The sequence below is a fragment of the Aquila chrysaetos genome, unplaced genomic scaffold, assembly GCF_900496995.4.
Source record: "Aquila chrysaetos chrysaetos unplaced genomic scaffold, bAquChr1.4, whole genome shotgun sequence".
NCBI lineage: Eukaryota > Metazoa > Chordata > Aves > Accipitriformes > Accipitridae > Aquila > Aquila chrysaetos.
Window position 1 is genome coordinate 50,644 of NW_024470414.1, and position 11,716 is coordinate 62,359.

Sequence of the window (11,716 nt, forward strand, 5' to 3'; positions counted from 1 at the left end):
GGAGTATCTCTGGTGTCTCTAATAGAGCGTACCCAGAGTAGCTCCAGTGTGTCTAGACTGTAGACCTCGAGTATGTGAGGAGTACGCCCAGAGTATCTCTGGTGTGTCTAAGGAGTATACCCACAGGGTCCAAGGAACATACCCAGAGTATCTCTGGTGTGTCTAAGGAGTATGCCCAGAGCGTGTGAGGAGTACACCCAGAGTATCTCTGGTGTGTCTAAGGAGTATGCCCAGAGCGTGTGAGGAGTACACCCAGAGTATCTCTGGTGTGTCTAAGGAGTATACCCAGAGCGTAAAGAGTAAACCTGAAGTATCTCCAGTGTGTCTAGAGAATATACTCAGAGTAAATAGTATAACCCGAGTATCTCCAGTGTGTGTAAGGAGTATGCCTGGAGTGCGTAAGGAGTACACCCAGAGTACTCAAGGCTCATACCCAGAGTACCTCGGAGTCCTCCCACCCTGGAGCATGCCCCCACTCCCCGCCGGTGCATCCCCCGAGTAGGTGCATCCCCCCCGCCCCCGCCCCGAGTATCCCTTAAGTAGCTCTCAGGCTTCCCCTCCCCCTCCCCACCCCACTCCCTGTTCTCACGTGAGTATCTCCACCCCGCCACCCCCTTCCAGTAGCCTCTGAGTAACCTATGAGTAACCTATGAGTAAGTTGTGAGTAGGCGCGGGGCGGCCCCCTGGCGCTGACGGGCCCCCCCCCGCCCCTCTTTCTCTCTCTCTCTCTCTCCCCCCGGTGCCAGTGCTGAACCAACTGGAGGAGCTGCTGAGCGACATGAAGGCGGACGTCACCCGCCTCCCCGCCACCCTCTCCCGCATCCCCCCCATCGCCGCCCGCCTCCAGATGTCGGAGCGCAGCATCCTCAGCCGCCTCGCCAGCAAGGGCACCGAGAGCCACCCCCCGCCCGTAAGTCGCAGCCCCCACCCCGCCTTGGGGACGTCGTGCCCCCCACCTCGGGGACGTCCTTTCCTCACCCTGGGGATGGCCTTCGCCCTGGGGACGTCCCATCCTGGGGACGTGCCTCACTGTGGGGACGTTTTGTATCTTGGGGGCATCCTTTTCTTGGGGACATCCCTTTCTTGGGGACATCCCCCCCCCCCAGCTTGGGGACATCCCTCACTTTAAGGATATCCCACCCTGGGGACATCCCTTCTTGGGGACACCTTTTCCTTGGGGACACCTCTCACTTTGGGGACATCCCTTGCCTTGGGGAGACAATCCCCCCCTGCATTTTGGGGGACGTTCTTCACCTTGGGGACGTTCTTCACCTTTGGGGCTCCCCTCACCCTGGGGACATCCCTCACCTTGGGGACATCCCTTCCCTGGGGACCTTCCCTTCCATGGGAGAACCCCCCCCCCCCACCTAGGGGACCCTTACCTGCCTGCCTTGGGGACCCAGACTGGGGACACCCTGCCCCAGGGCCACCCTCCTGGGGACATCCCCATCTTTGGGAGCACCCTCAGCCCTGGGGACACGCGGGGATGTCCCTCCCGTGGGGACACCCACCTCGGGGAGCCCCATCCGGACCTTTCCGGAAGCGCCTCCCCCCATCCTGGTGGCAGCAGGCGGGGCGGGGAGGGGGGTGACAGCAGTGTCCCCATCTCTCCAGACCTTCCCGCCGGGGCCCTATGCCACCCCCCAGAGCTATGGGGGCACCTTTGGGACCCCCCCGGCCGGAGCCCTCCCCCCTGGAGGGGCCAACTACAGCCAGATGCCGCCTGGCTCCTTCATCACCGGTGAGCACCCGGATGGGTGGGGGACACCCCAGCACCTGGGTCCGTGGGTGGGGGGTGTCCCAGGGCACCTGGGTCCTTGGGTGGGGGGTCTGGATGCCTGGGTCCCTGGGGTGGGGGGGGTTCCGGATGCCTGGGTTCTTGGGTGGGGGGTCCTGGACGTCTGGGTCCTTGAGTACGGGGGGGGGGTCCCGGACACCTGGGTGCCACGAAGGGGGTGTCCCAGGGCACCTGGGTCCTTGGGTGGGGGGTCCTGGATGTCTGGGTCCTTGGGTGGGGGGTCAGGATGCCTGGAGTGGGGGGGGGGGGGGTCCCGGATGCCTGGGTCCATGGGTGGGGGGTCCCTGGGTGCATGGATCTATCAGAGAAGGGTGCCTGGGTCCCAGGGAGGGGGGTGCCCCGGATGCGTGGGTCCCTGGGGGGGTGTCAGTGTGGGGGTGTGTGTCTGGACCCCCCACCCCAGACACCTGGGTCCTTCCCCCCCCCCCCCACCCCGCAGCCGCCGCCAACGGCCCCCCAGTGCTGGTGAAACGGGAGCGCGAGGCCGAAGGGCCGGAGAAGAAGGAGCCGCGCGGGGGCGAAGTCATCTGTATCGACGACTGAGGGGGGGGGGGCCGTGGGGGGCCCCCCCCCCACACCCCCGCTCCCCCACCCGGGGCTGCCCCCCCCCCACACCCCCGCCCCCGATCCGCCCCCAATCCGGAGGCGGTGGCGGCCGGCGGCGGGGGGGGGCCCCCACACTGCCAGAAATGCCTCGTTTCACCCTAAATCCGGTGCGGGGGGTGGGGCAGCACCCAGGGGTGGGGGTGTTTCGGGGGGTGACGAGGACCACTGCAACTATAAATATGAATATATATATATATCCCCGGTGGTGGGGGGGATCCCGGTGTCCGGGTGGCCCCGGTGTCCTCTCCGGGGTCCCCCGGTGTCCCCAGGGCCCCCCCCTCCCTCCCGCCCCGGGGCTCGGGCACTTGTTTAACCGCAGCAGAATAAAACCCGGTTCCTTGGCTACGGCACCCGGCTCCGCTCGTCCCTCGGCGTCACCGTCACCCGTGGGGATGGCGACCGGGGGGCTCGCCACTGTGGGGACGGTCACATGTCACGGTCGTAGGGATGGCCGCGGTCATGGGCAGCGTGGGGATGGTCAACCGTGTGGTCTTGGCCACCAGAAGTCATGGCGATGGCCAGTGGTATGGTCATGGGGACGGCTACAGTCATGGCCATGGGAATGGTCAACCGTGTGGTCATGGCCACTAGAAGTCATGGAGGTGGCCGCTGGTATGGTCATGGGGACAGCTACAGTCGTGGCCACCGTGGGAATGGTCAACTGTGTGATCATGGCCACCAGAAGTCACAGGGACAGCTACTGGTATGGTCATGGGGACGGCTATAGTCATGGCCATGGGAATGGTCAACCGTGTGGTCATGGCCACCAGAAGTCATGGGGACGGCCACTGGTATGGTCATGGGGACGACTACAGTCGTGGCCATGGGAATGGTCAACCGTGTGATCGTGGCCACCAGTGTGGTCATAGGGTTGGTCACCAGCGTGGTCAAGGCTGCTGGCCATGGCCACCATGGGGATGGCCGCCAGCTTGGCCATCGGTGCTGCCATGGGGACCATCATCCCCGTGGTCATGGTTATAGGGATTGTCACCAGCAGAGTCACGGGGACAGCACAGCCACAGTGACCAGCGTGACTGTGGTGGCATCACGAGGACAACCGTCAGGGCCATGGTGACCTAACGGCCTTTGGGGACACGATGAGGCCCTGTGGGGACACCGTGAGCCCTCTGGGGACATGATGTGACAGCTGGCTCCTGCCTGGAGGGAGGAAGGGACAGACGGAGGGATGAGGACAGGGATGGAGGAACGAGGGGACAGAGGGACAGACGGACAGATGCAGGGACGGATGGAGGGTGTTGGGTACCAGAGGATGGACAGACAGATGAGGTGAGGCCGGAGGAAGGGAAGGGGTGGGGGGGGGTCTGGGTGGGTGTCACCCATTTGCGGCGCTGTGCCGGGCCGGCTCTGGGTCTAGGAGCACCCCAACCCCTTCCCAGGGGATCCAGGCAGCCGGGAGACCCCGTCATCCCCCTCCCCATGTCCCCAGGCATCTGGGGACCCCAGCTTCTCAAGCCCTGGTGTCCCCAAGGGCCGTCCCCACGTTGGACCTCCTGGGGGCCTGTCCAACTGGGATGATCCCAGGGGATGTAGGGTTGCCGGGGGGGGGGGGGGGGGCAGAAGGATCTCATCGCAATTTCCTGGCCCTTAAGCCCCCCCCCCAGGGTGCTCACCCATGGGTTGCAATGACCAAAGAGGGTTCCATCACCCTGGGTACCCATCACCCACCCATCATTGATGGGTGGGCAACTCTAGGGACCCATCCAACCTTGGGTCTATCACCCTTTGGGGGGGTCAACCCTGGGAGAACATCCCACCTTGGGGTGGTTAACAGGGTACCCAGCACCCTTGGGGTGGTAAACCCCAGGGTCCCATCAATCCTTGGGCCCATCAAGCTCAAAGTCGTTAACCGCGAGGGCTCATCACGCTGGTGAACCATCAATGATGGGTCATTAATCCTGGGGGGGGGGGGCCATCAGCCCGGACCCAGCGACCCCTCCCACACCTGAGCGGCCAGGACTGAAAGCTGTTGGTGGCCACCCCCCAACCGTCCCTTGGTAGCCCCTTCACCCCACCAACACCGGGGCTCTGCGCTTGTTCTACCACCCAACCCTCACCCTGCAGCCCCCCCCCCCCCCCCGAGCCCATTGAGGTCTCCCGCACTGCACGGCGGTCGTCTCCCCTTGAGCAAAGACGTCTCCCAAGGTCACCCCTCGAGGCTGAGGGACCCCTTAGCCGGCATCCGATATCCGCAACGGGGTGAGTGACGTTTTATATTAGATCTAAAATGATATTGTGTGATAGCAACATTAATATATGCAGCTTTGGCTTAATTAAGTGTAGTAAGTAGTAGAGTGTTTGACCACCGTCTAAATTATCTTCTAAATCATCGTCTAAATTATCTTCTAAATCATCATCTAAATTATCATGTAAATCATTGTCAAATCACTGTTTAATTACCATTCAATTATTGCCTAATCACCATTTGATTAGTGTTTAATTTTCATTCAATCATCGCTTCATTAGCCTTTGATCGTCACTTAATCGTTAATAAAACCCCTTTAGTTAACCCTGCCAACGATGGCTTCTCTCAGTAATTCACCTCATCGGCGTAGCCGGCAGGATGGCGGATTCGATCGCTGGTGATTTACGGCGGCACGGAGTGAGCCCTCTTTGGAAGTTGGGGATGGAGATCATCTGGGAGGACCCCGACCAAGAACTTAGCCAGGAGAATGAATTAGACGAACCAGAATAATTTTATTATTAAACCCGAGGTATCTGCCGGACCCCAGGGAGGCAACCGGAGAAATACCATGAAGACCATTCCACAGCATCCCCTTCAACTGGCCAATCCGCAGGGACAATGCAGCGACGTGGCGCATCGCCGTCACTGGAGACGACCGTATTGACTTAGACCAAGACGAAGCGGACGGCTTTTGAGGACCGGGAGCATCCTTGACCGAGGGAGCAGCCCCTAACACCGAACCGCGCTCTACCACGTGCCGAGTGGCGTATTGGGTGGGGGGCAAAGACCCTTGGGATGGCAGCGGGGAGCCCACTGCTGTACCAGTAAGACCATTAAGTGAACTTTCCACTGCCCCTGTAGACCGTCAAGCCATGAGACTGCTGGTAAGGGGAGCCCTTGCTGTCTTAAAACCATACCTCATTGCAAAAAAAAAAAAAAAAAAAAAAAGGGGGGGAGGAAATAAGGCAAAAATAACACTCGGGAGGGTCAAGATGGCCAACCCAACCTCCGCCCCCTCCCAGCCTGGGCAGAATTGATGCGTGGCATCATCAATCATAAATCAATATTGCGGCGGTTATAACTGCCCTAGCAAAAAGACAAATTCTCTCCCAAACGTCCTCCCTGGATAATTCTCCAGCGTGGCCAATAAAAAAACCAGACAGGAGATGGCGCTTAATCATAGATGCTAGAAAGTTAAATGCAGACATCGCTCCTCTTGCGGATATTGCTGCATGAACCGCCACCTGCCAAGCAGCCACTCGCCCCTGGATGGCAGTACTTGATGTAAGTAAAAAAAAAAAACAAAAAAAAAAAAAACCCCACCCAAAACCATGTTATTTATGGTGCTGCTGCAGGAGGATAAAAGAAAATTCCCTTTTTTTTTTTTTTTTCTGGGATGAGATAGAATTTACTTTGAACAGCCAATAAACTGTTCACCACTATATTATATACTTATTCACCCACTATAGCTCAGGCAGTGCTGGCTGACCACTTGCAAACTGAATTTGTCCAGAAGTTTAAGTTGGAATTGTTTAATAAAACCTTTTCGTTAACCCTATAACGCTGACTTAATAATTCCCCTGCGACACCACAGCTTTGAAATCAGGCCAACGTGGTCCTGGAAGGGGGGGGGGTGCTCCTAAGCCAAAGGTTTCTGTGAGGCCGGTTGGGTTCCGGGATTGAATACGGTGGATTTGGGCAAGGAGAACAGCAGGAGACACGAGTGCCGTAGGGCTGGGACTGGAGATGGACCTTCTGGCAGCGCGGGTGGCCCACGGGATGGCCAAACAGGGCACCTACTTGAAGGATTTCATAAATAGAGATATAAATTGGATATAAATTGGGTATAAATCGGATAAACTGGGAAATAAATGGGATAGTAAAGAGCCCTGGCTCTACCACAAGTGGAAGTAGAAAGTCCAGCCCAGCAGAGCTGGGCTCAGCCTTGCTTTCTCCCCTTCCCCGGTCCCTTATGGCCCTGGGTGAAAGCTCAGGTGCCCTCCACGTCTCCCTGGCTGCTCTCACATCCTTCTCCGTTCCCTTCCAGGGACGTTCAGATCTTCACCGCATCGTTCAAAAGGGCCCGGTTGCCCTCCCTTGCCCAAATAAGCAGATTCCTTTCCATAGCGGCCATGGAAAAGATTCCCAAGGGAAGGTCCCGCAGACGGCCCCCCGGCTTCCAGGACCACACTGGGCTAATCCTGGAGCCATGGCCAACCGTAAAACCCCTTCTCCCCCTCGTTCATAATTAAAAAAAGCCAACACTCTTCTGCAACGTCTCTGTGGTTTTTATTCCTCTTTTTCCTGATCATTCCAGCCAGGGTCTCTCCGGTCGAGGAGAGCATCGCGTTGAGCTGGTCCCCTCACCCATCAGTTGGATCAAACCAAGCGATGTTCATCGAGGGACACCTCAAGCAGGCTGGCCTCAGAGCTCCGGGTCTCTAATACCGCCTTCTGAGGTTATTCCAGCACTGGCCAGAATTTCTCAAGCCTAAACGTCACTATTTTGGCCGTTTTGGTCTTGGTGACGGCCGTCTGAGCACCTCGTAGGTGGGCTTCTAGAGCAGGCTGGCCTCAGAGCTCGTTGTCGATAATATGGCTATTACCGGTGTTTCGAAGGTCAAGGCTCCCCGAGGATGGGCGGGCTTGGCTTTCACCGTCTTCCTCGCTGCCATTTCAGCGAGGATTTGATCCACTATTCCTTCTTCTCCGTAGCTCTGAGGCAGTGCCTGCACTTGGCTCTGCTTTGGTGTTTGGCCTTTGAGCATGGATTTGCCCTTCGGACGCCTGGTCACTGGCTGCTTTTTGGCAGAGGAGCTCTTCGGGATCTCTGACCGCTGCCTGGAAGGACACCATGGGGTTGGGGCCGCTCAGCCAAGGATACCCCCTGAGCCGGGACCCTCGGCCGACACACGGCGGTCCCCGTGTCCCCAGGCCCCACTGAGGCTCTTCTGAAGTGCTGGAGAAGATCCAGCCTTGTGAAACGGGGGGGGGGTTCCCGCCATCCCCATCCCACCCCTCCGGTGGGATGTTGGGCAGCGATGAAGGGCGAGTGTTTGGGGCTGGGGAATGGGCTCTTGCTGGGTCAGAAAAATCACAGAATCAGAGAATAGTCGGGATTGGAAGGGACCTTGGAAGGTCCACCCAGTCCAACCCAACCCCCCCGCCACGGTCAGGGACATCTTCCAGTCGGTAGGGTCGCTCCAAGCCCCGTCCAACCTGACCTTGACCCCGTCCAATCGTAGAATCAGAGAATGTTTTGGGTTGGAAGGGACCTTGGAAGGTCCATCCAGTCCAACCCCACCCCCCTGCCATGGTCAGGGACACCTTCAACCAGATCAGGTTGCTCAGAGCCCCGTCCCACCTGACCTTGAATATTTCCAGGGATGGGGCACCTACCACCTCTCCGGGCAAAATGACCCCATGCAGACACCAGCCCTGAGCCTCCAACCTCACCTGACCCGCGACTTCTTCCTCTTCCTCGGCCCCGTGATTTCCCAGAACTGTGGTATTTCAGTATTAATCGAGTCTGGACTAACAGGAAAGGGAAAACCAGGAGATCCCACTGGAAGCAGGAAAGAGAGATCTCGTCAGAAGAGCATCGCTGGGACACTGTCGGCCCTGCTGACACCCAGGGGTGCTCAGGCCTCTTCCCAAAATGTCCAAGAGGGATGTTCTGCTCCCCTCGCAGCCGCCACCGTAGCCTCGCACCCTCCCTGACACCGGGTCTTGCTCCCATTCCCCATTTCCAACCTAATTTTCCGACTGCATCATCAGCTCCACGTTTGGGAACAAGGAGCCGGGTGATGCCAGGGAGGTGACAGGGACTCTTTTTGGGGGGAACAATTCTTGGTGGGGAGGAGGGGGCCTTGGATCACCATCCTCCATTTTGGTGAAGCTAACAAGTCGTTAGGACAAAAGGCTGTGCCGAGGCTGGCGTGAAGCTTTGGCACAAGTTGGAGCCTTTTGACGCTCAGCGCTGGTGATTGCCCCGTCAAATGACAGAATTTGGTTGCCTGCGCTATGGAAAGGAGCTGGGAGCTGCTTTACCTTTCCTGCCTTGTCCAAAAGGTGACCAGCGGGCTCTTCTCATTTTCTTGTCCTCACCGGGGCCTTGTCTCGAGGTCTTGAGCAGATCCCTGGCCAGTGGTTTGGGCACAAACTCTATTTCAAACCTGGAAACAAGGAGAAGACGCCGACATGACCCAGAGCATCACCAGCCTTTGCCGTGATCGCCTGCTCATGGGCAGATTTTGGCATTGCCGTACAGGCCATTGTTTTCCCAAGTCTACCGTGTGTTTCCCAAATCTACCATGCCCCATCCCCAAGGACAGTCCTGGGAAATGGAGTCCCCCGGCAAAGAAGTCCAGGCCACCGTGGGATAAAAGCGTTGGCTAAATTCATCTGTCTTTCCCATCAGATCCGCCCGACGGGAGCGACTACGACGTGGGGACATCAATGACAGTCGCTGTCTGGTGTCCCCGTGGGAGGACACCCCTGGTCACAAGGAGCAAATGCATCGAACAGCAGCTACAGCCGCCAACGTACTCACTCGGGGAAGATGATGACACGGCCAGAGGAGCTCAGGCTGGCCACGGGTACCACTGGGGACACCACCATGTCCAGCAGCTGGGGGACCTGCGACAGAGGAACCCAAAGATGGCAGGACGTCTTCGGCGTGGCCAAGGCACTCAATATCAGAAGAGCCCAAAGACGGTAGGATGTCCTCGGCACGGTTGAGGCACTCAATATCGGAAGAGCCCAAAGATGGTAAACCATCTTCGGCGTGGCCGAGGCGCTCAATATCAGAGGAGCTCAAGGCAGCCAGAGTTGGTAGGACCGTAACTCTCGTCTGGACCGAGTGGCTGCCCACGTCCTGATGGGCCACGTGCAAGCAGTGCCGGGACACCGCCGCGGGACTGCCCGCGCCACGGAGAAACCGAAATGCTCACCTTGAAAACGGCTTTTCCCAAGTTTTCCTTCCCGGACAACGTCTCCATGAAGTTGTAGTAGAACTTCATTTGCACCCTCCTGCCTTCAATGAGCAACACGCCAATGTCCCTCAGGGCAAGGGCGATGTTCTCCCCTTTCCCCAGGCAGTAAGAGAGCAGGGATATGGTGCCTTGGATGCAGCTCTCCGCTTTCTGCCGGGACACACAGGTGGCTGCAGCCACCTTGGCGTATTTAAGGGCCTCCACCTCTTTGTTTCCTGGAAAAACCACAAGAGGGATGGTGTCCTGGTTTCAGCTGGGATAGAGTTAATTGTCTTCCTAGTAGCTGGTACGGTGCTATGTTTTGAGTTCAGTATGAGAAGAATGTTGATAACACCGATGTTTTCAGTTGCTGCTAGTAGTGTTTAGACTAATGTCAAGGATTTTTCAGCTTCTCATGCCCAGCCAGCGAGAAAGCTGGAGGGGCACAAGAAGTTGGCACAGGACACAGCCAGGGCAGCTGACCCAAACTGGCCAACAGGGTATTCCAGACCATGGGACGTCCCATCCAGTATAGGAACTGGGGAGTGGGGGCGGGGAATCGCGGCTCGGGGACTAGCTGGGTGCCGGTCGGCGGGTGGTGAGCAATTACACTGCGCATCATTTGTACATTCCAATCCTTTCATTATTGCTGTTGTCATCATTATCATTATTCGTTTCTTCTTTTCTGTTCTATTAAACTGTTCTTATCTCAACCCGTGGGTTTTGCTTCTTTTTCCCGATTTTCTCCCCCATCCCACTGGGTGGGGGGGGAGTGAGCGAGCGGCTGCGTGGTGCTTAGTTGCTGGCTGGGGTTAAACCACGACAGATGGAGACGCTTACCCAGTGACCCTTCTGCAGCCGTATTGCCATCATCGCATTGCCCAAAAAAACCCCCCAAAAAAATCATTTTTGGACCTCGTCTGCAGAGGGGGAGTTGCTTTAGAGAAGCGTCTCAGACCCAGGGAAGGGATGCAATGGCCGCGCAGCCAACCAAGGGTTTAATCTGCCATCTTACCAGGCAGGTAGGCTTTGTTGTCCGTCAGGTTGTGGACATTCACAAGATTCCTGGCCAGGTGAAAGACGGGCTGCTGGATAATCACAGCCTCACATCCAACCTGGATCTGTTTAGGGACAGTATCGAAGGAGCCGAGCGTGGGAATCCGGACTCCCTGCAAATGGAAAAGAAGGGAAGGATTGAAGGGTGACGACTGGCCGGACGGAAGAGTTGGAGGTGGCCCTGTCCAGGGATGGTGCTTCAAGGTTGGATCCTGCCCGCTCCTGCTGCTGGGGCAGTGGGGAGAACTTTGGGAAGCAGCCCAAGGGTCTCCAGCGACCGGGATCAGCCCTACGGCACCATACCACCTACCAGAGGTGCTACCACCCTTGCGCCAGCCCTGTTTTTCCATCAGTGGGATTTTCGGGATGGGTTTCCTGCTTTTGGAGGAGGGGAGGAGTAACTGCAGGGTCATGGGGACTCCCCACCTTGTGCAGCAAGAGCTGTTCTTGAACGTAGCCGGCCACGGCGTCCCAGATGGCTGTTCGCTCTGGAAAAGAAAGGAAAACCGGGTCACGCTTCACGTCCGCCGGCTCTCAACCCTCCAACAACCCCCGAGCCGTGGCGCGGTGGCGGATCCACCCCCTCATCACCGTCCCCGGTCCCAAACGGAGACGGCCCCGAGGTGGCTGCAGCGCCGAGCCTCGCCCACACGCAACGCCGCAACCGTTGGCCATCGCAACGCTCCGCTCCGGCGGCGGCTGGGGACGGCTGTACCTTCAGCGGTGATGCTGGACATCATGAAGGCGTGCTCCATCCCGTCCCAGAAGTTCATCTTGGTCTGTCTCATGCCGGCGGAGCGCTCCTAGGGGGCAACAGCCACGTAGGAGCTCCTCCCTGCGTTCGTCCTACGGACGTCCCTCCGGGGTGCAGGACCCACCACCCCGCGGCTCCTTTTATACCCCCCCGGCAGCCGCGTCACAGACCCATTGTGACACCGTGGTGACACGGCCGCTGCTGATTGATTGGCTGATCATGGGGGATACGGCACCCACTGACCTGCTGCACTCTGTGATGGACGGCCATCGACTCCTTCCTCCGTGTCCGGTGTCCAGCTAACGTACGCCCGTGCTGTCTCGGCC

At 58.3% G+C, this 11,716-nt stretch overlaps 2 protein-coding genes and 1 long non-coding RNA gene across 7 annotated transcripts in view; 2 read left to right on the forward strand and 1 right to left on the reverse strand.

Moving 5' to 3' along the window:
* Positions 1-2,752, forward strand: part of CHD3 (chromodomain helicase DNA binding protein 3) — a 49,205-nt gene extending 46,453 nt beyond the window's left edge. The window contains 3 exon segments of the mRNA XM_030007049.2: positions 747-910; positions 1,615-1,741; positions 2,238-2,752. Of these exon segments, the coding sequence (XP_029862909.1) occupies positions 747-910; positions 1,615-1,741; positions 2,238-2,341 (395 nt within the window). The 3' untranslated portion in view covers positions 2,342-2,752.
* Positions 2,753-3,158: 406 nt separating this feature from the next.
* LOC115338475 lies at positions 3,159-5,895 on the forward strand. Of its 3 annotated transcripts, none has more exons than XR_003922410.2 (2): positions 3,159-4,621; positions 4,928-5,895. It is a non-coding gene; the product is annotated as an uncharacterized LOC115338475 (long non-coding RNA). The 3 variants fall into 3 exon arrangements; XR_005931945.1 differs by having other exon boundaries at positions 4,978-5,895; XR_003922411.2 differs by having other exon boundaries at positions 5,169-5,895.
* Positions 5,896-6,877: 982 nt separating this feature from the next.
* On the reverse strand, positions 6,878-11,716 carry LOC115338474 (coiled-coil domain-containing protein 81-like). 3 transcript variants are annotated; one of them, XM_041121970.1, is made up of 9 exons: positions 11,634-11,716; positions 11,352-11,471; positions 11,063-11,124; positions 10,596-10,749; positions 9,560-9,816; positions 9,160-9,245; positions 8,658-8,782; positions 8,064-8,172; positions 6,878-7,448 (listed from the first exon to the last, which is right to left on the reverse strand). In XM_041121970.1, exons 2-9 carry the CDS (start codon positions 11,422-11,424, stop codon positions 7,166-7,168), a joined length of 1,149 nt encoding a protein of 382 aa, XP_040977904.1. In that variant the 5' UTR covers positions 11,425-11,471; positions 11,634-11,716; the 3' UTR covers positions 6,878-7,165. The 3 variants fall into 3 exon arrangements, with proteins under 3 accessions (XP_040977904.1, XP_029862911.1, XP_029862910.1); XM_030007051.2 differs by having other exon boundaries at positions 11,352-11,527; XM_030007050.2 differs by having other exon boundaries at positions 11,352-11,439; positions 11,634-11,710.